Source organism: Synchiropus splendidus, chromosome 1 (genome assembly GCF_027744825.2).
Source record: "Synchiropus splendidus isolate RoL2022-P1 chromosome 1, RoL_Sspl_1.0, whole genome shotgun sequence".
In the NCBI taxonomy this organism is placed as follows: Eukaryota; Metazoa; Chordata; class Actinopteri; order Syngnathiformes; family Callionymidae; genus Synchiropus; species Synchiropus splendidus.
In genome coordinates this window covers 30578143-30597329 of record NC_071334.1, presented here as the reverse complement: position 1 = coordinate 30597329, position 19187 = coordinate 30578143, and the positions used below count along the sequence as shown (strand labels likewise).

The following is a 19187-nucleotide window of genomic DNA, read 5'->3' as shown; positions in this document are numbered from 1 at the left end:
TTGAAGAAGAAGGATGCTGCACGCCTGGACAAACTGGTGAGGAAGGCAGGCTCTGTTGTTGGCACAGAGCTGGACAGCCTAACATCAGTGGCAGAGACGGGCATTGAACAGGTTTCTGTCCATCATTGACAATCCCAGTCATCCTCTGCACAACACCATCTCCAGTCAGAGGAGCAGTTTCAGCGACAGACTGCTGTTATTGTCCTGCTCCACAGACAGACTGAGGAGATCGTTCCTCCCTCACGCCATTCGGCTCTTCAACATCTCTCGGGAAGGACGATAAAATGGACAAATACACTCTAGACTCACTACACACTCACACCATAGACACACGTGCACTTTAGTTCGTGACACACACACATTCACATGCTGAACTGTTATTTATTTTAATTTTAATTTTAATTTTAATTTCCTATCTCATTGTAGCATTGTTTTGTTTTGTTTTTTACTTGCTCTTATGTTTCCACCTGTCATGCTGCTGGAAATGGGAATTTCTCTTCAGAGATCAATAAAGTATCTATCTTTAGTCTGTTATTTGAGTGGAGATCAATGTGTATGTGTGGGTGAACTTTCTCCAAGGGACAGTGTGAAATCAAAAGTTTTAAGTAAAGAGATGGCCAAGTCATTGTTTCCTAGCAGCCACATGACTTGTAAACAAACGTTCTCTCATCAAGCTACTGACAGTTCCATTTACAGGAATGCCATGTATTGCTATTTAACAATGGGACTCTTCATCATTGTACTGCAGAGGTTTCGTTATATCTTCCGCGAAATAAAAAGTCAATCTCATCATAGTTTAAAATATAATTTTGCTTTCGTTTCGCTTTGTGCATTAAATGTTTCATAACATATACACAATAAAATATAAGTACTTATAATATAAGAAGCTGTTATATCGCAAAATTGATATATTGTGTCAAACGCGTTTGTTGTATTTGTGAAGTGGAGCGTAGATTCCTCAGCAGGCTTTCTCATCGATGGCCGATAGGCTCCACCACGATCGAGTTAGAGCGGCCACGGTTATGACAGCCCAGCCGGAGCACAACAACGGAGGAGAGGCGTGCGTCCCAGCTATTCTGCATTCAGTTCACCCAGTTGTGTTGGCAGTTTTCTAAACACCGAACCCCATGGCTGACACCGTGGATATATTCCTGAAAGCGAGGCACCGAACTTTCGTCGGACTGACAGAAGGTAGCCGGCTGTTGTTAGCAGCGTTAGCAAGTCTGTTCTCAACTCGTTTGACAAGTTACGTGTCGAAGCGAAATGTATGGATGCACTACCCGGAGGGTGTAGCGTTATTACCCATCAGTTTATTCTCGTATGCAGCATATTGTTCTATTGAGGGACGCTGAATAGCTGAGAGATAGCTATCGTGTTTGCTCACAGTTCCTTTACCAAGGAACACGCTCATACAATAGTTATGTATGTATCACGTGAAAATAGGCTACATATGTAACAAGTACAACAACTCGTCATGTAATAGCACGTACTGTACAATAACCCTGTTGATTTTCGTCATGAAGCAGCTGGCGTTTTATTTATTGTATAATATACTGGCGGTTTTCTCCAACTTCTCCATGTTTCTCAATCTTTGTTGTCATCTTCTATTTGTTGCACCAGCTGTTGGGACCTTGGAGTCCCTTTGATGTCCTTGTCTATTAGATTTGTCAGGTCTGTTTAATCTCAGAATGGGTGGCAGTGGGAGCAATCACATTGGAAAATGTAATGCTTTCCACTAAATCAACCCCTCCCTTTCATGCTTTTATCTCAAATGATGGTTATTTGGAGCGAACCATCTGCCACCTGAGAAATCTCTCCCATTTGTGTTTGAAGTTATTCCCACCCAGTGGAGCCGGACAAGCTTGTGGCCTCTTATCTGCCACTATGGGATCTTTGCCGGCTTCCCTGACTCTTGATATTATTGGATTTCTCTTATTTTATGAAAGAAATTGTTCACTCATTTGACTCCCGTGACAGACACTTTGGCATTGTGTATTCTGGCCGACAAAACGCTCTCACTTCGAACTTTGGACACTATTATTGCCTGCGCCAATTGTGGTGAAATTATATATTATGGCACTGTTTCTTTGTTTGTAAACAGAATAACTATTAAGGGAGAAACATATGGCCAAAATGTAATGTGTAGATATCTGCTAGGATTTTGAAACAGGGCGCCCAAATGCCCCGCAACAACCCATAACTCCACCCCCAGCGTTTTCCCCTCCACAACACACCAGGACGAATGTTGTCTACTAACATAACTTGCTGTGTTTAAAAAAAAAACAAAAAAAAAACACATTTTAAACATGTTTGTACAAAAGTAACTTATCACCTTATAAAACCAAACATATTGCGTCAAATATCATAAATGTTGCCACAATAACAAACAAATTCCGGGCGTATATTTCACGAGCAGCTGCACAGTCAAAATCAGCAAAGCCACTTCTTCTTCTTCTTTTGTGGTGATGGAGCCTCTTCCTCGCTCTCCTGGTCTGATGAAGGAATGGAACATGTGCTATCTGCACAACAGTTTTGTTCATCTTCTTTCGTATAGTTATGCAGGACAAGCACAGAGTTGTATCAGCTGTGAATCTGTGATGGTTTTCTGAACTTTCACACATTTAAACATTCAAACAAGAAAACTATTCTGACCTGTTTTTCAGGAAGAAGCTGAGCGTTGTCTATCTTGTCTTTTTCATTTTTCACACAAATATTTGGTTTGGAAAATGTTTTATAGCCTTTACATGAAAAAAGGACAGCAATAACTGTAAATATTTCTCTATAAAATACGTACAAGTTGTTCATTTGTTGTTCGGCAAGCACTGCACATGGTGCACTGTCACCATGTACCTCGTCCGATTAAAAGACTTTCAGTTCGTTTTGTAAACAATTGTTTAAAGTTTTGAACTTACTTGTCTTTTCCTCTTATAATCAGCCTCAAACAGCCAACTTATAGCGTCGCTCTTCCATGCTGTATCGACCAATGAAAATGCGAGTGTCGCAAATCGCAAGATGTGAATAACAGCGAGATTTGGCCTGGAAACAAATATGGCGTCCGCAGTTCCTGAGGTTCCGGTGCCGGGTTGCAACGCAGCGAATTTATCAAATTCAACAAAAATACTGCGTGCAGATAGCTCGTCCATATACTATTGCTGTGGGTTTAGTATGATTATTATTATTATTATTATTATTATTATTATTATTATTATTATTATTATTATTATTATTATTATTATGCCTATTTACTCTGTAAATGCAATTTATTTGCAATAACAAGGTGTAAGAACACCTATCAGTAAAATATCTGGAATAAATGTGTCAGTGGTCAACTGCCTGCTTCATCAGAGAGCCAGTCTCTTAACTGCAACTTAAGAAGACATAGCTGAGTCTTATTAAATAACCAATATCCAAATAGTTTCTCTGCCGTTCTACACCCCACTTGAAAAGGAAAATCACAATTAATTGAACCATCAACTTTGGTTTCAGTTGCATGATTATCCTCATCTCACCTTGGTTTATTTTCATACTATTTATATTCTTCATACGTTATGAAGTGCTGTATGGAGTGTTATTTATGCTTTAGAAATACACAATATTACACAATATCACACAATATGTTTATGTGCCATAACATGGTGCAGTGGCAAGCATGAAACCAGGTATGTTGTTGGCCATTGTTAGCTGCGCATTGAAGCACAAATGTGACATTGGCCACTGCCTTACGGGCACATGTTCATATCTGGCTACGTATTTTTCAGCCCAAATAACTATTGAATGAAACTTTCATGGTTGTTTGGAAATGGGCTGCCTCAGATGTAATTTGTTTTAGATTGTCTTCAGTTTGTTTGTTAATCCTGTTTTTTTTTCCTCTGTTGTTTTTCAAAGGCAACCATGCCTTATCCAGTGGCCATCTTAAATGGGTAGAAGCCGAATGTTTTGACCTAATAAGACACTATGTGCCGTTGAACTGTTAATCATTATGTGACAACATCGTAACAAAATGTGCATTTAACAACAGTTTTTTCCCCCATTCCCTACAGAACGTTTTTCCCTGTGCGTTTTAGTAAGAAAAATATATATAAAAAAAGGTTATATTGTAAGGTCAGGGTTCAGGGCTCATGTCCCTGTTTCCCTCTCTGTGAAGAAGAAACATGTGACTTGCCGTAGCATGTTAAAGTTGCCTCTCTTTTGGTGCTCACAGATTTGAAGAACACTAGTTTATATTTGTGAATATTGTTAACTCCCATTTTCCATGTTGCATCACCAACACGATGAAGGCATTATTTTCCTACCTTACCCAACTTGAGTTGGACCATACTCCTGGTCTTTGAGATTGTGTATGTGATATATACTGTAATACTGTAAATAAAAACAGTATACATGAAAGCTGCAGGATAACCTGTGTGACAGCTTCATTGCACATTCGCAGACATGCATTTTATGTAAAGTAAAGGTAAAAGCTATTCTGCATGGAGTATTATAAATATACTTACTACATATCCGCTTAGGATGGTAGGGTGGGAACTGACCAAACATAGATTTCAAAAATATTGATGACTGAGCTGGTAAAATTCACTTGTGCTTCAAGCTAAATGCTGAAATAGTCCCCAAAATTTGGAATAAGACTTGGCTCATAAAAATCACAATGATGGTAGGCATTCAGCAACACACAGGAAGTCATTCCCTTGTGGTTTTGTCCCATCAATTATGTGGAGAGGATCATTTGATACCGTTTCTGTTTCCCAGGAGCGAGACACTTGTTGTTCTTTCGCTTCCTTGTCTCTGCTCGAGTTACCCTGGAGGACAGAATTATCATAATGTCATTTGGGAATGAGAGCGATACAAATTAAGTAAGGATGGTTACCAGCTAAATGGCCTCAGCTGAGTGTGAGTGTAGGAACTTGTGCAGCATGTGGACGAAGATTTGCTGAAAAATTGAAGCGGAAACAGTTGTTTACACCTATTTTGTCACTGTTTTCTTGCAAAAATCTGAATTTCTTATTTTGTCCTGTTTCTCATGAATTCATGTATTTGATTTTTATTTCTCTTTTTAAAAATATTTTCTTTAAACTCAATTATGTCATGCCAGTGTGATGCCCTGTTATTGAACAACAGCCAGCTGTTTATGCAGTGATCATGTGCAGCTCTTTGCTCCTTGCTGGTCTTCATCCTGGGCTTTCAGCAGCTCTCTCAAGTGCAGCACTTCTTGCAGTGAAAACACATCTAGGTAAAGCTTTCACAGCCAGTGTTGAATGACTAACATTATGACAGCTAATCCTTGAAGGTTTTTTTCTTTTTGCAATGTAACACCAGTGTTAGTGAGCTTTGAATAGTGATGCTAAATTGATGTTGAACCTTTCAAGTACACTAAGTTGAACTTTCTGCAGATGTGGAGCGCGAGTGGACTGGTCCCTTTTACTTCATCCAAGCTGCAGACCCCCAGCTTGGCTTGATGAAGGCATGGAGGGAGGGTGACTGTGATGGAGGAGGAGACGAGTGGGCAGAGGAAGTACAGCTCACTAAACAAGCGGTAGAGGCTGTCAACCAGCTCAGACCAAGGCCACGCTTCATGGTGCTGTGTGGAGACCTAGTACATGCCATGCCAGGTGAGGTCACGGTAGTATCATATCGAGATGGATGGAGCAAAATGTTACTCACTCTCACATAATTTACCACTGTAAACAGTCTCTACAATGAGAATTCAACATCACTCAATAAATTTGATTTTAAAAAAATGGGCACATGGCACATTCACAGCAGTCGACTTGCATGTTACTGATTCCCAATTTGCATGCGCAAATATGATGAGACCATGATGGCGTACTCCATCTCTGCTGCGTTTGACAACCCCCACTGATTTGCGATAGTGGTGGAGCGAGTGGACGATTTTGGTTCATGGTGGTGGTTTTAACACAAGAAACGCTCAAAAATGATGCTCAATCTGCAATGCAATGTGTCGAACACATGTAATAGAAGGAAAATATATTTATTGTGAGTTATTTATTGTGTTATGAGCAGAATGGCAAAATGTATTGTGATTTATTTTTCATTTTATTTATTTATTTTTTGCCTGTATCACGCAGCCTTACTGAATGTAAGCTGCACCCACTAAATTTAAGAAGAAAGTAGAAATTTGTGCGCACTTAGGCCGCATGTGCATGTGTAGATCACTGATTTCCATGTGCCGAGGATATGTAATATTAAGTTGGAAAACAGGCTCCAGCTTTAAAACTGATGATGAAAGCAAACTCGGAAATGACTCAAAGGCTGACCTTCTGTTCACTCTGCAGGTTAATTCTGTTCTTTTTAAATCCACCAAATTTTAAATCCAACCCAGGCCTCTTTCGTATGTGGATCTAAATTGGATATGTATCCGATACGACTACAGTATAAACAAAACTGAAGTTATTAACGACCAGCTTTGTAGGATCAGCCTGTTTAGCATAGATCACCCTCTGGATGCATTGTACACATTTGTGTTGAAACCGCGGCGCGCACTCTCTTTGTCTCAATGGTTCAGCTGAAGTTTATCTGGACTCCTCTCTATATCATTTATATTGTATATCTGAGCTCTGTCTGGCTGTCTGTGGTGTCAACTTTCAAGCATAATCGTCCTTTGTGTCTGTGGGCCGCCAACTCTGTTGTCATGACAATGCTTCAGCGTGAGGTGTGGCTTTAAGCCTCCATATAGCTTTTTGCATTCAAATTGTACCGGGTACTTTTGTTTTTCATCATCTGACCTCCAGCCTGAATAATCCTTTGCACGCTAGTTTAATGCAGAGAAAAGAGAAGCTCTGACTAAAATGGAAGGAAGTGTTCTCGCCGCAAAACCACTATCATTCGAAACCAGGTGTTTACCTTCTCCTTAAAACAAATATGTAGAACACGTGGTGACTCATCTCCAAAATCGCCAGACGTTTACTGTTTAGTGTGACGTCATTGTGTCCTCAATTCTGCATGCACGCATACAAGTTGCAAAAATCGAGCATTAAGCCATACAGTGTGAACGAAGCCATAGTCTTGTATACTGCACAATTCAAGACATTCATGTTGTAAGCTGTGATTTCACATTTCAAGCATTTATAGTGGTTGTTTTGGTTTTTTTTTTTTATGAGCTCCTTTAGAGAAGGAGTCACTCCTTTGATCATGAAACTTCTATCCTTGACTTGTCTTTCTGCCGTCTCTGGAATTTCGTGCAGTGTGTGGAATGACTCAAGGTGCTCTAGGTTTATCCACTGCAGTCTCAGTTTGAGTGTGAGTGATTGTTCCAGTTATTCACTTCCAAATAATCACTGGTGTTCAGATATGCTGCATGACCCACTGCCCACCGTATCAGGATATGCCACAGAAGGCAGGACATGTGTTTCAATTGGAAACCTGTTGTGTCAATGCACAACATTGAAGGCTGCCATCTGTGTCAGTTTAGGACTCAAAAGTCCGCTTTCCAGACCTAATATTACACCATGAGTTTGAGGATATGCTGAAATAATGGGTGCACAAGCCCTCTAGTGCCCCCATTTTTTTTGCGTGCTTTTAATTTTTGATTTTGGATGCACTTGCACACCTGAATTATGTGGGTTTTAAATGTATAAATTGCATCTTCTTGAAAATTAACTTGTTACACATGAAAAAGGAGCCATTTACACAGTTAACTGTTGGGCACAGCGAGAATGACTTTTGAAGCAGATGCAAAGGACGCTTACAAAAAGCGGGGCTTGTTTTTCTGGAGTAACTTGCGTCAGTACTTTGTCCTTTCCACACCTCTGTTAATTATTGCGCTGTCCCTTGCGAAACCCACCCTACCCCATCATCTGGAAAAAAAAACGTAATGGAGCGTTTGAGAAATAGAAGTCACTGAAAGTTCTGAGCTCATGTGGGAGGTATTCTTTAGTACACTTCTACCAGTCGATTGCCAAGGCACAGTTGGTATATAGTGGAGCGAACAAGTGAGACCATGTTTTTTTTTCAGTTTTAAAATAACAGTTCCTGTGAGGTGCCATCACTCTGCACAAAAAACTCAGTTATGGTGACTTGAACCTTAACAGTTCCCATGATGCCATGCAGCCCAGTCAACCCATCAGACTAGCTGGTTGGTAAAATAGAGAATTTACAAGTTTTATTTTGCCAAGATTGAGCCTTGTCACATCATGTCATTGAAATTACAGGCATTTTATTTACTCCCCGGTGTCCCCACAGCTCCCCCTCCACGGACTTGCTCAGCTGTGGGAGAAGCTGAGGTCTCTGTGGAGGATCTTTTAGTCGATACATGGAAATCACTGACCTATTGCTTAGGTTTGTTTAGCTTAGGTTTAATTATGTTTTACTTGTCTGATATTACATATTGTGCCTCAGCCTCCAAATTGTAGTCTCTTTTTCTGAACCTGCTGCAGAGAGAAATAACAACAAAGGTTAAAGGTTAATATTGATTACTCTATATTTATAAATAAATATTTCTTTTGCATTCTTATAGCAGATAGATTTTGTGACTTAGTCAATTATTAGTAGTTTGTGAGCTGAAAATGCAATCATCCATCACCAGTCACACATCATTCAGTGCTGTGGATGCTCTGAACAGAGTCCATGGAAAGGTTTAAAGAAAAAGTTAACAATCGATTTGTTGCTTTTTGTCAAGTTCTCATCTGGCCAACCCAGTCACATTTCATAAGATGAGTGTCGGAAAGCAGACTTGTAGGTTAAATGCCCATCATTGGATTAATTGAATCAGTGACTCAGTATTTGCCAGTTTGAGTGTTGTTTGCCAAGTGAGAACTTCACCAGCTAAGAAGAACAAGGAATCAAACCACAGCAAGTCATTTAGAAGGCTTGCTGCTATACGCACAGAATAAACAAGATAATGGAATCAAGTAGATTAGCAGCCAATTATCTTCCTTATGTCGACACACAGATGCCAGTTGCGTGAGCTTTAACTCTGCTTAGCCTCTATGGTTTACACCCAACGAAGCAGGCGGTTCTTCCACTTGAGAGCTTCACCTCAGCTGCCAACACATCTCTCCTCATGCAAACACTGCTCCTACAAACTGTGCAGTCACCTATAGATGACTCTTTACTCTTTTTAAAGACAAGTTGGGTTTTGCTCTGTTTATACTCACCGATCAACTGCTTTTATATCTTGCCTTTGAGACTGTGTGTGCGCATACGGAAGAATTTTCCAAACAATGTTGAAGAATGAGCAGAATAAGAGAGCGATAATGAGAAATACATACGTCAACATGCAAACACTGAAAAATGTTCTCCAGGGAACTGTTATTTTACCTTTTGTCACCGCAAAAAAACGGAAACTCCAGTGTCTATATACTTCTTGAGTGATGACAACAACCTAAACATTTGCTTCCAATGTAAATAATGCATGTCAGTTCTTAATTCTTATCTACTTGCTTATGCTAGCTTCAAGCACATTTATCAACCTTTAAAAAGAGTGGCGGACATTACTCGTTGCCCTTGTTTCTTCAGCTGATTTTGGAAGATTGTGGTGACGGTTTGGTCATGATTCACTTTTGACTCCCTACTTCTTGAGGACACTGGGAACATTAGCATGCTCTGCTTCCCTGCCAAAGTCTGTAAACAGCTTAGTCCCCTATGACAGCAGCTGATATTTATCTATGAAAAGCACAGCGCTTCTGGCTTTTCTCCAGGAGCTTTAGGAGTTTCTTTGCTGATGAGCATTTTAGATATTGATCCCAGTCTTAGAGGCTTTCTAAAGACTGAAAAACTGTAAAAGTCTGTTTTATGAGTCAAAGGAAACACTTTTATTCAGCTGACACAGTTTTCTATATTCTGTTCATTTATCACATCCATCATTCATGGAATGGTGTAGGTCACAATAATACTAGGAGTTTCTTTTCATTTCTCAGAAAATGGCCATGTTTCAGTAACACTTTGAGGATAAGGTCACAATGGAGCAACTTAATAGTAAGTAGATTTTGGTGTTATGGTGGGTTCATCTGGATTTACGAACTTATGGTTTTTGACTTTTTAAAATGCAATATCCCTAAAAAAAAACGCTTTCATGTAACAGTGTTGTTCGATGATGATCACCACAACCATTCCTCTGGAGGACTGGAGAGCAAACAGTCTCTGGGATGCATGTGTTGGAATGACTATTATACCGTAATACTAACAATATTCCTATGAATGACTTATAATTAGAAAACCCACCTAACCTTGTGAGAATTTTCAGGCTGAAGACTGCTAAACTACTCTCATAGAACCTCCAATCCAAGTGAAAATTTGGGTGGATAAGCGGACAAGGTGGTGATGTAAAACCGACATCACCTGATGTGGGTGAAATATACAGCCTGGGCTACTGAAATATTTATAGTGTCCAAGTGTAAAAGGGACTGGGTGAAAGACGGTGGATATATGTATTAGACATGTTCTCAAATGTAATCAGTTCATAACAATGTATATAGTGGTGCAATGAAGTGCGTGTGCTCCTCTGTCCAGCTGTCAGGCAGCAGCATCTGACAGGCTTCACATATGTAACAGTAAGAGCCTCCAGTCAATGCAAACTACTGTTGCATGACAATTAGGTTTCCATCATGTCCTGCCCGCCGGGCCACCTGGCCTCCAGGTTCAGACTAGAGGGTTGGCAGGTTGAGAAGCTGCACCTCCCTCACGGCATCTATCAGCTCATCTTGTTCTACATTTAATTAAAAGGTAAAGTAATTATTGCAGTCGGCAGTGCTGAGAGGTTATTTATATGCAACCCAGATTTGGCTTGGCTTGCTCATCTTCCTCCTCACTATTTTGGGTCATTATGATTGCATGTTTTCCTCAAAAGGATTCCCACTGCTCCTAATTGTTTTTTTTTTCCATTACTCATTGTTTGCAATATATGCTAATGTTCATGCATTCATCACCCCCAGAGCAGACTTTTTAGACTTAATACGGCGTCTTCTCTGTTTACCCCTGGCTGCCTCTGATCACATTTATAGGTCATATCAAGTTCTATTTCAGATTCATAGTCGAGTGTAAACACGAGGACTAAACTGCGGAGCCTCCAGGACCTTAAGTGTCGCCGCGTCTGCCCACGTTACTGTCAAGCTCAGTTAGCAGGTTGTGTCTGCCACTCTCATTACTCTCCTTGTCCGTCACTCCGCTGGCTTCTGGGCCGCTGCATTGGCGAGAGGGCGGGAGTAGACGTTATGGCCAAAGCTGCTCCTTCAGTATCTCGGCTGACATTTCTCCCTAAACTGTTTACTTACAATACAGAATGAATGGGTGGCGGCCAGAGGAAGCTGGCTGTCAACCCGCATTGTCAACACTGCTGCCTGTCATTGACAGGAAATTGGCAACTTTCTTTCGGTTCGCACACGTTTCTCTAGCTCTCCACTGCCTGCTTTGCACATTCGTATTTTCCTTCTGTTTCTCACTTTCCCTCCTGTGTGTTTGCTCTCTTCAGTAAACAGCTGTGGTCTCGATGCTTCATACCTTATTTTGACAGCCTTTTTTTACTGACACAGACATACAAATCTGTTTTTTTTTCCTCAAATGGATCTAGAATAAGCATCCAAATTAGAGGTGTGAATGTTGATATTTTCAAATACAACCAACATAATTCAATCATTCAATTCATGTATGATACCATGTTCACTTAATGCCAGGATCCCTCAGTCTCGGGTCTCCAAATAGGACATGTATGCAACGTATGCATATGTTGATGCAGAATTTTTTATTGCCATTGTTCCTCCCTCAATTGCCGATTTTTCTGACCCACGAGTGGTACCATGCCTATCCCTGAGACACAGTGCTACATCTGTAAAAAAAATTATATCATAAATAGAAGTTTAAGTGGTGTCCAGTATGTGAAAGACTAAAGAAAAAATAAAGGGCTCAGTAAATAAAGTAGACTAGCTACAATTCAATAAATGCTAAGCAGTCTTAATGTTATATTTTTGCAATATTAAAAGGACTTAACTAAATGTTCCAATGGTGATGTTTAATCACAATGTCAAGTGTTGGATTCCATTTAGATTTAATTATAGTTAAAGGGGAAAAAAGTTCTGAGTGACCAAAGATACTGAAACAGATCACAGAGCTAAGCCTCCCAAGCCTGCGGATGTTGAGTTTTTATTTCATTTCTTTTTTTTTAAATTTCTTTTTTAATTAATCGTAATTTAAGTTTCAATTTGATTGAATTTTGCATTCTCCCTGTTTGGGTTGAACCCACAGAGGGGACAACTTTGTGACAAATGTGACACTGATGTTTTATTTAAGCTTTGTCTCACCTCATCATTTCTCTTTCTCCTGCCATTGCGGCCTGAAAAATCCAAAAATCCCTTTTTGTAATTGAAATTACACAAAGATTCTCCGGCCTGTCTGCTCCAAAACTATTGCACATCCATCTTCGAACTCTTATCCAGTGAATCCAATAGTGCCTTTCTCATCTCAAGGACTTTTCCATCTTCAACTCCATTTTCTCTCCGCCTCTCCTCTGTTCACTTCAACTCTCTGGTGTCTTTCTCGCGCTTACTTTCAAAGCTGACAAATGAAGAGGATAAAGAGCCGGGGATGAGGTGGGGGGTGAAGGATAGAGGGGGATAGAGAGCTGATTAGATTAGAGAAACACGCTGGACTTACCACTCTCCTAATGAGCACTACAAAGGAGCCAAGGGGTGTCTCTTGGGAATCTGCCTGGGATCCTATGTGTGATACAGTTGGGAGTGCCCACACATGTTTAAGACTCACAAAGGTGAACAAGCGGTTTCCTCGGGACATCCATGTCATCCAGCTGTTTGTATTGTTTCAGCCTGTGCAACAACACATTGATCTAATGAGATGCCTGGAAACATATTTTTGTAGAAAGTATTTTGGATGTTATCTGGAAAGGTGCCTTTTAAAGCCTTATTTAACAGGATCATCCAGTGGCCTATGTGCACTAATAGGTTTCCAAGGGGGTTGGGAGTGTCGGTATGTAGATTTTGAGCCTCTGTAAGTACTTTCGTGGATACCCTGGAGTTTAACAGATCAAATGCAACTTTGAAAAAAATATATCCTCCTAGACGCCGGAAGATGAGCCCTGGAAATATAAGGCCCAGCATCAATCTGTCCATCCGACCATATTTTTGAGTTCAGCTCACATAGCAGCAGCCGTCATGCTTACCAGGCTCCTCTGTCTCAAGCAACTTTTCCTGGAGAAAAGTTTGACCTGACCTAAATGGGACGTAGACTCCCATTAAAAGTTTGCCTCTCTCTAGGGAAAAGTCTGTTATTTAGTCATTGCGATTTAAGTGGTGTAACTTTCAGTCGCACAGTTGATCAATAAAGCCAATTAATACATAACTTATGAAAAAGACTTTGTGTTGTGGGAGTTAGCAAATCAGTTGCTTTTTGTCTTCTTTTAAAGGTGCTGCAGGGTTTCTACCAGGATTTTTTTTTTTTTAACTCTGGAGGAGTCAAAAAAGCAAAACAAAACAAACAACAAAAAAAAAGAAGAGAAACAATGAAGCAATTGGGAAAGTTTTGACATTTACTGAATATTGACAATATAACAGCAGTTTTTAATCATGAGAAATAAATATCTCTTCAATCTGCAGTTGTCCTCACGCCGTCCGTCTCTTCATTTTTCCGGCCGGATGCACGACTTGAATTCTGTGAGCAACGCAAGTCATTATGAGGTTTCTGTCTGGATTTTTCCCATGGAAAAACATGCAGAAAACCATCATATTCATGTCACACCTCATTTTTCTCATGCTGTGAGGGGGCGCCATGATCGTTTACGTGTAGCGGAAACCCTGTCCTCAAATTGATGTATGATAATAATAATAAGAAGGAGAAGAAGAAGAAGAGGAGGAAGAAGAATGGTATGAAGAATACTTTATTTGAGTCATTGGTTAATTTCTGAGCGAAAGCGAAAGTAGATCAGATGACAACGCAGAAAATGAAAGTTTGTTAAACTATTTCAAATATGGAGGTTCAAGTGGTGCTTTGGCTCTCCTCATACAGACAGATCCTGACCCTTAGTGGGGAAGGTTCTTTCACCCCTAGATTTTAGTCTTGACTTAGGGACAACTAGCCAGGACACCCTTAAGGATCTGAGTGCCCAGGCTGGCTCAAAGGGGGTCAGCACTTCTCCAGTGTTCTCAGGAGCCATGCCAACATGAGCTTTATTAAGTTATCAATAAAATCTTAAGTTGATTTTAAAGTGGACGGGGAGCCAGTGCAGCGAAGTTAGCAATGGAGTGATGTGCTGCCATATTTTAGAGCCAAGAAATCTTGCTGCTGAGTTCTGAAGCAGTTGGAGGGTTAATAGAGATTTACAGAGAGTTACAGTAGTCCAGATGGGAGAACGCAACACATAAATACATTTTATGTCATCATGTGATGGAATGGGTCTGATTTTAGTTTAGCTATCATTTTAATTGAAGGTTTTGTTTGTACTCTGAGGATCAAATGAATCAGTCAGGGTTCTCTCCTCTCTCCTGATCTACTCATGACAGTGTGATGACTGTCAATTGAGGCTGTGAAATTGTACTGTTATCAAAACACATAATAATTTTTTTGTTGTTCTTGCTATTTATTTGGACTCTGTATTTACAGTTTGTACTCTTCCAAATGTTAGATTGTAAGATGAATGAGGCGTACTTTATCGTCCAATAAACCAGTGTGAAATGCTGCTTTTGAGACAAATCTTAAATCCCTTCTCATGAATAGTTGGATGAAGTGTTGAGCATATATGTGTCAGCCAGACCCAACACACTGCTCTTTCTCAATTATCAGACTGGAGAGGGAAGTAAAACCGCTGACACTGCTTTAAATGATCTACAGGAACCTGCCAAAGTCTCCTGTCAACGTTTTAGAATCAAAGTGTTCATTAACTAAAATGTACTACGGACTTTCAACCTGGGAGCCCAGAGAAAGGGTTTTCATATTTGAAAACCTTACAGTGTCGGCAAATCCTTTTGATAGAATAATGAACATCGATGTAGAATCCTTTACTTTTTTTCTGTGATAAAGTTACTTTAAAGAAAAAGCACATTGTAGGGTACTGAGTGTATTTAATTACATCTTCAGCTTCAATCAAATCTTTCTTTCTTTTTACTTCTTGTTTCTTCCTCACAATCAAAATATATCTTGGATATGATTCCTCACTATCCAATGAGAAGAGAGGTGTATCAGAAAAATCAGATTAATGTCGTACTGATCCCAGTAGAATGATTTATGAAACGGACATGTTTGTAGATGGTGAGAACGAGAGCAGACTGCTGGAGGTGTGAGGAAGCAGAAGGCTGCACAGTTTCCATGCCACCATGTGGTGTGTGTGTGAGCTTGTTTATACTGCCTCGTGGGGACCAATTTTTGACAAAACACTATCCTCATGGGGACCTGATGTCAAAAGGTCCCCATGGGTCCAAACCTCAATTTGAGGATGAAGACTTCAAAATAACTGGGTCATTATAATTAGGTTTAAGTTTGGTTCAGAGTCCTGGTTAAGGTTAGATATTTGTTTTGGATGGTTAGGTTGAGGGTGAGAGGCTGGACAAAGCATTATGTCAATGAGAAACCTCGCAATGTCCCCACGAGGATAGCTATACAAACCTGTGTGTGTGTCTGCGTTCTTGTACTTCTGTCTTTGTGAGAACCTGTATGAGTTTTTAATCCACAGAATGACGTCATTTTGGCAAAGTGAGGACTTTTTGGCCAGTCCTCACTTTGTTTTTTTTTTTTTTTTTAGTTTTCAGTTTTACACTTGGTGGTGTGTTCTGGTTCATTTAGTTCATCGCAACTTGACTGTTTCCCTTTTTTTCTTCTTATTCTATTCAAAATTATCAGTTCACATGTACAGCATTCATTGAATCGGCCTACATAAGTGCGTCATGTCAACATTTTATTTTACTTAAACATTATGGAATTGTATTGTCTTCACTTTTAATGAAATAATGTATGCTTATTTGGGGGTAAATCTAAAAGTGAATGTAGATCTTCATTTGTTGATTTATTTATTGAAAATATTTATTTATTTTTTGTGAAAATCAGAATGGGAAGCACCTATTCAGTGACTACTGTATTTATTATTTAAATTATACATACGTTGTTTTGTGTCGATGTTGTTTGTGAATCATTTGATTGTAAACAGGCCACAAATATATATATTGAATGAATGAATGAACGTTCATTTCAGTCTCCTCCAGTGTATTCTAATTACAGTTGACATTTACGTGAGATACTTGCATGTTTCTTGTTATTATATTGCATTGTTTCCGATACTTTGCATACAGTCTCGGAAACATTTTGATGGACTAATAAGGAGTCTGTTTTTCCCTGAATAATGGTGTGTTTCATAATACGGCTGTCAGTCAACTAGGATCAGACATGAGTCTCCAGTATTTTTTTTTTTGTGTCATACATACAACATCCAGTCCTGATATTTAATGACTTATGTAATGACAAAAGAAACTGCCACCAGTACTTTTGATGAGCAGTCTGCTTGATATTTCAGGGTTTACACTTCATGTTATTACTGCCGCAGCGCACTACCACAGCTGAAGTAAGAGCCGCCACGGCATCACAAAAATGATCTGTTTTTAAAGATGAAATCTCACGTGATAAAATGTATTGAAAGGAAGTGGAAACATTGAAAATACTGATTACACATCATGGAGTTGGACTTCAACATTGGGATATTCACATGATTTTCATGGAAAAATCCTGAAAGAAGCATCATAAAAACATAAAAACAACTGTCTGTTGCTCACGGAACTCAAGTTGTGCATTCTCCTGTGCCCATAAAAATGTGTTAAATGGCATTATTGCACTTGCGATTCTCCAACATCACTGGTGATCTGTGGTGATATGCTTTATGGTGCAGTTGAACTTTTAAATGCATCTACTGAGGAAATTGACCTGGACAATGACCACAAGCAACTTGATACTAGCTACTAGTGTATGATTTTGTGACAAGAGCACATTGACTGAGATTCAAATGATGGCATGAGACAGGTGAGTGCCATGTTTTGGCTCTCGTCTGTGTGGCTTTTAAACTCCACTTTATCAGTGTGTCATGCACAAGATGCTCCATCAGTAGAGGCGCTTATGTCCTAACCAAACATCCATGGAAGAGCCCACTCTAAAACTGGGTCAGTAAAATAATTACTTAGCTGAATAAAAACTGAAGAATAAGAGAACGGGAAGTGGTAGGAATAATTTATGCGCCTAGATGATGGGTTTGTTTCATAAACATTTTAAATTATAAATAGATTTGAATCCAACCCTTCCGATGCTGTTAACCACACTGGGACTGAATTAATTTGGCTTAAATCTTTTCCCTCATTTTCCAGCTCTTATTCAGTGCGAAGGCGCCATAAATAAATTAGTAGGACAATTTCAGCACAACAAACATGTTGTTCGTACAATGGAATACATTGTGCATACCTTGTAAAACAAATGTGTCTTTAACCAGCTGCTCTGACAAGGACCCTGTGCGGCTCAGCGCCATGCAGAAACTTTTCCCAGAATCTCTTTCGTCATGATGCATGTAGCCATGGTGATATACAGTCGAGCAGTACGGTGGATTGAACATTCCTGGAGCTGTCGTCATTATCGTCCAAATAATCCCTCTAACCCTCAGGCCGCTCTTGATTTTACCCTTCACTTTCTCAATCTGACAGTTTTCATCAATATTCATACGTATTTGCTACTTCTCCGTCTGATTTTGCCCGTCCTGCTCTGGATCCTCCTCCACCTGTTAGGTGCTGTCATTTGAGATCTATAACTGTTGTTTCGTCATCACAAGGACGTGATTCTGTCCTTCACTTGGTCACCAGCGTGCCTCTTTTCTCTTCTTCAGACACCCCATTTAGAGAAGGTCAAGAGCAAGACCTGAAGATGGCACTGAAGGACACGGACCCCTCAATTCCTCTTGTTTTCGTCAGCGGCAACCATGACCTGGGGAACACACCTACTCCCAGAACGCTGCAGCAGTATTGCAGTGCATGGGGAGATGACTACTTCAGCTTCTGGGTAAGATCATCGCTCATGGATGACACGTTATCACATCATTTGCATGCTCAACACAGCTGTGCTTCCAACACGTGTGATGGAATTAGAATATGGTACATAAGCGTGCTGTTACTTATCAGTATGGTCATTTATCATATCAGTAACTTCATTTCCAAGGTATTTACAAATTAAGGGCACAATAGGACTTATGCAAATCAAAGCAACTAGGATAAGACAAACACACTCAAGGGACATAATCAGATCAATTACATCTTGCTTGGAATGAACAAGCAGCAGACACACTGTATATATTTTTTTCTCCATGGAGAATTTTGTGACTACACACATACAAACATTGAACGATTTGTAGTTGCGGCCTGGCCTATTTTCAAGTATGTGCTGCTCTGCTAAGATAAATCAAGTGTGTCACTGCATTTCATTACGTTCAATCATTAATGCCCTGTATAACCAGAAAAGCGCTCTGAGAGCGCAAACCTCCTCTAAGGAGCTTCAGTCCAACTCCAACACAATATCTATCCTTAAAAAAAGTTTTTCCAAGCAAACAACTGCACAGTTGATTGCAGTTAATAGAGAAGCCAGGATTTTTGGTTTGTCTGTTATGTCATTGCATCACACTATTTTCTGGAAATTGTCTCTTAGTACAAAGTGAAGGCACCCACCACTAGACGGTGTTGCACATGTTGAGCTGACCCCTCCTTTGTCAAACACACCTAGCTTTAGGGCATTCATGTTCCTGTATGTTCTCACTGTGTGTAACAGTGGGGTTATTCAGGACGAAGTCCGATTGTGATTATGAAAGATGTCAGTAATGTTTACTATTTTCAAAAGTGAATTAGCAAATCTATTTAAGGCTGTATGTCATTAAAATAAAAATAAAGGGCATAAGTCAAGAGTTTTTTACTGTAGAAATAGGTCGAGGTTGACATTTTGATGAGCATTTATTTTGGTTGCCCTTCAAGGCGAAGTGTATCAAGCAGTAATCGCACACTTTAGGACTTTAATTCCCATATCTCTCAGGTGGGCGGAGTCCTCTGTCTCGTTCTGAACTCCCAATTGTTCTACGATGCGTCTGCCTGCCCGCAGCAAAAAGAGGCCCAGGAGTCATGGTTAGAGGAGCACCTGAGGAGAGCTTCCTCATCCACTACAGAAGTATGTCATCTGCTTAAATTCTGTCAATAAAAAGACTCTAAAACAACCTGCTTCTTTTT

The 19187-nt window shown here is 39.8% G+C and overlaps 1 protein-coding gene across 5 annotated transcripts in view; it reads left to right on the top strand.

Moving 5' to 3' along the window:
• Positions 1-983: 983 nt before the first annotated feature.
• Positions 984-19187, top strand: part of cpped1 (calcineurin-like phosphoesterase domain containing 1) — a 38820-nt gene continuing 20616 nt past the window's right edge. For 4 of the 5 annotated variants that reach the window (XM_053844751.1, XM_053844760.1, XM_053844743.1 and 1 more), the window contains exons 1-4: positions 984-1191; positions 5388-5606; positions 17807-17979; positions 18973-19128. In XM_053844751.1, coding sequence (XP_053700726.1) covers positions 1128-1191; positions 5388-5606; positions 17807-17979; positions 18973-19128 — 612 coding nt within the window. In that variant the 5' untranslated portion in view covers positions 984-1127. The remainder of the gene's footprint in view (positions 1192-5387; positions 5607-17806; positions 17980-18972; positions 19129-19187) is intronic. The other variant, XM_053844768.1, reaches the window with a different exon arrangement.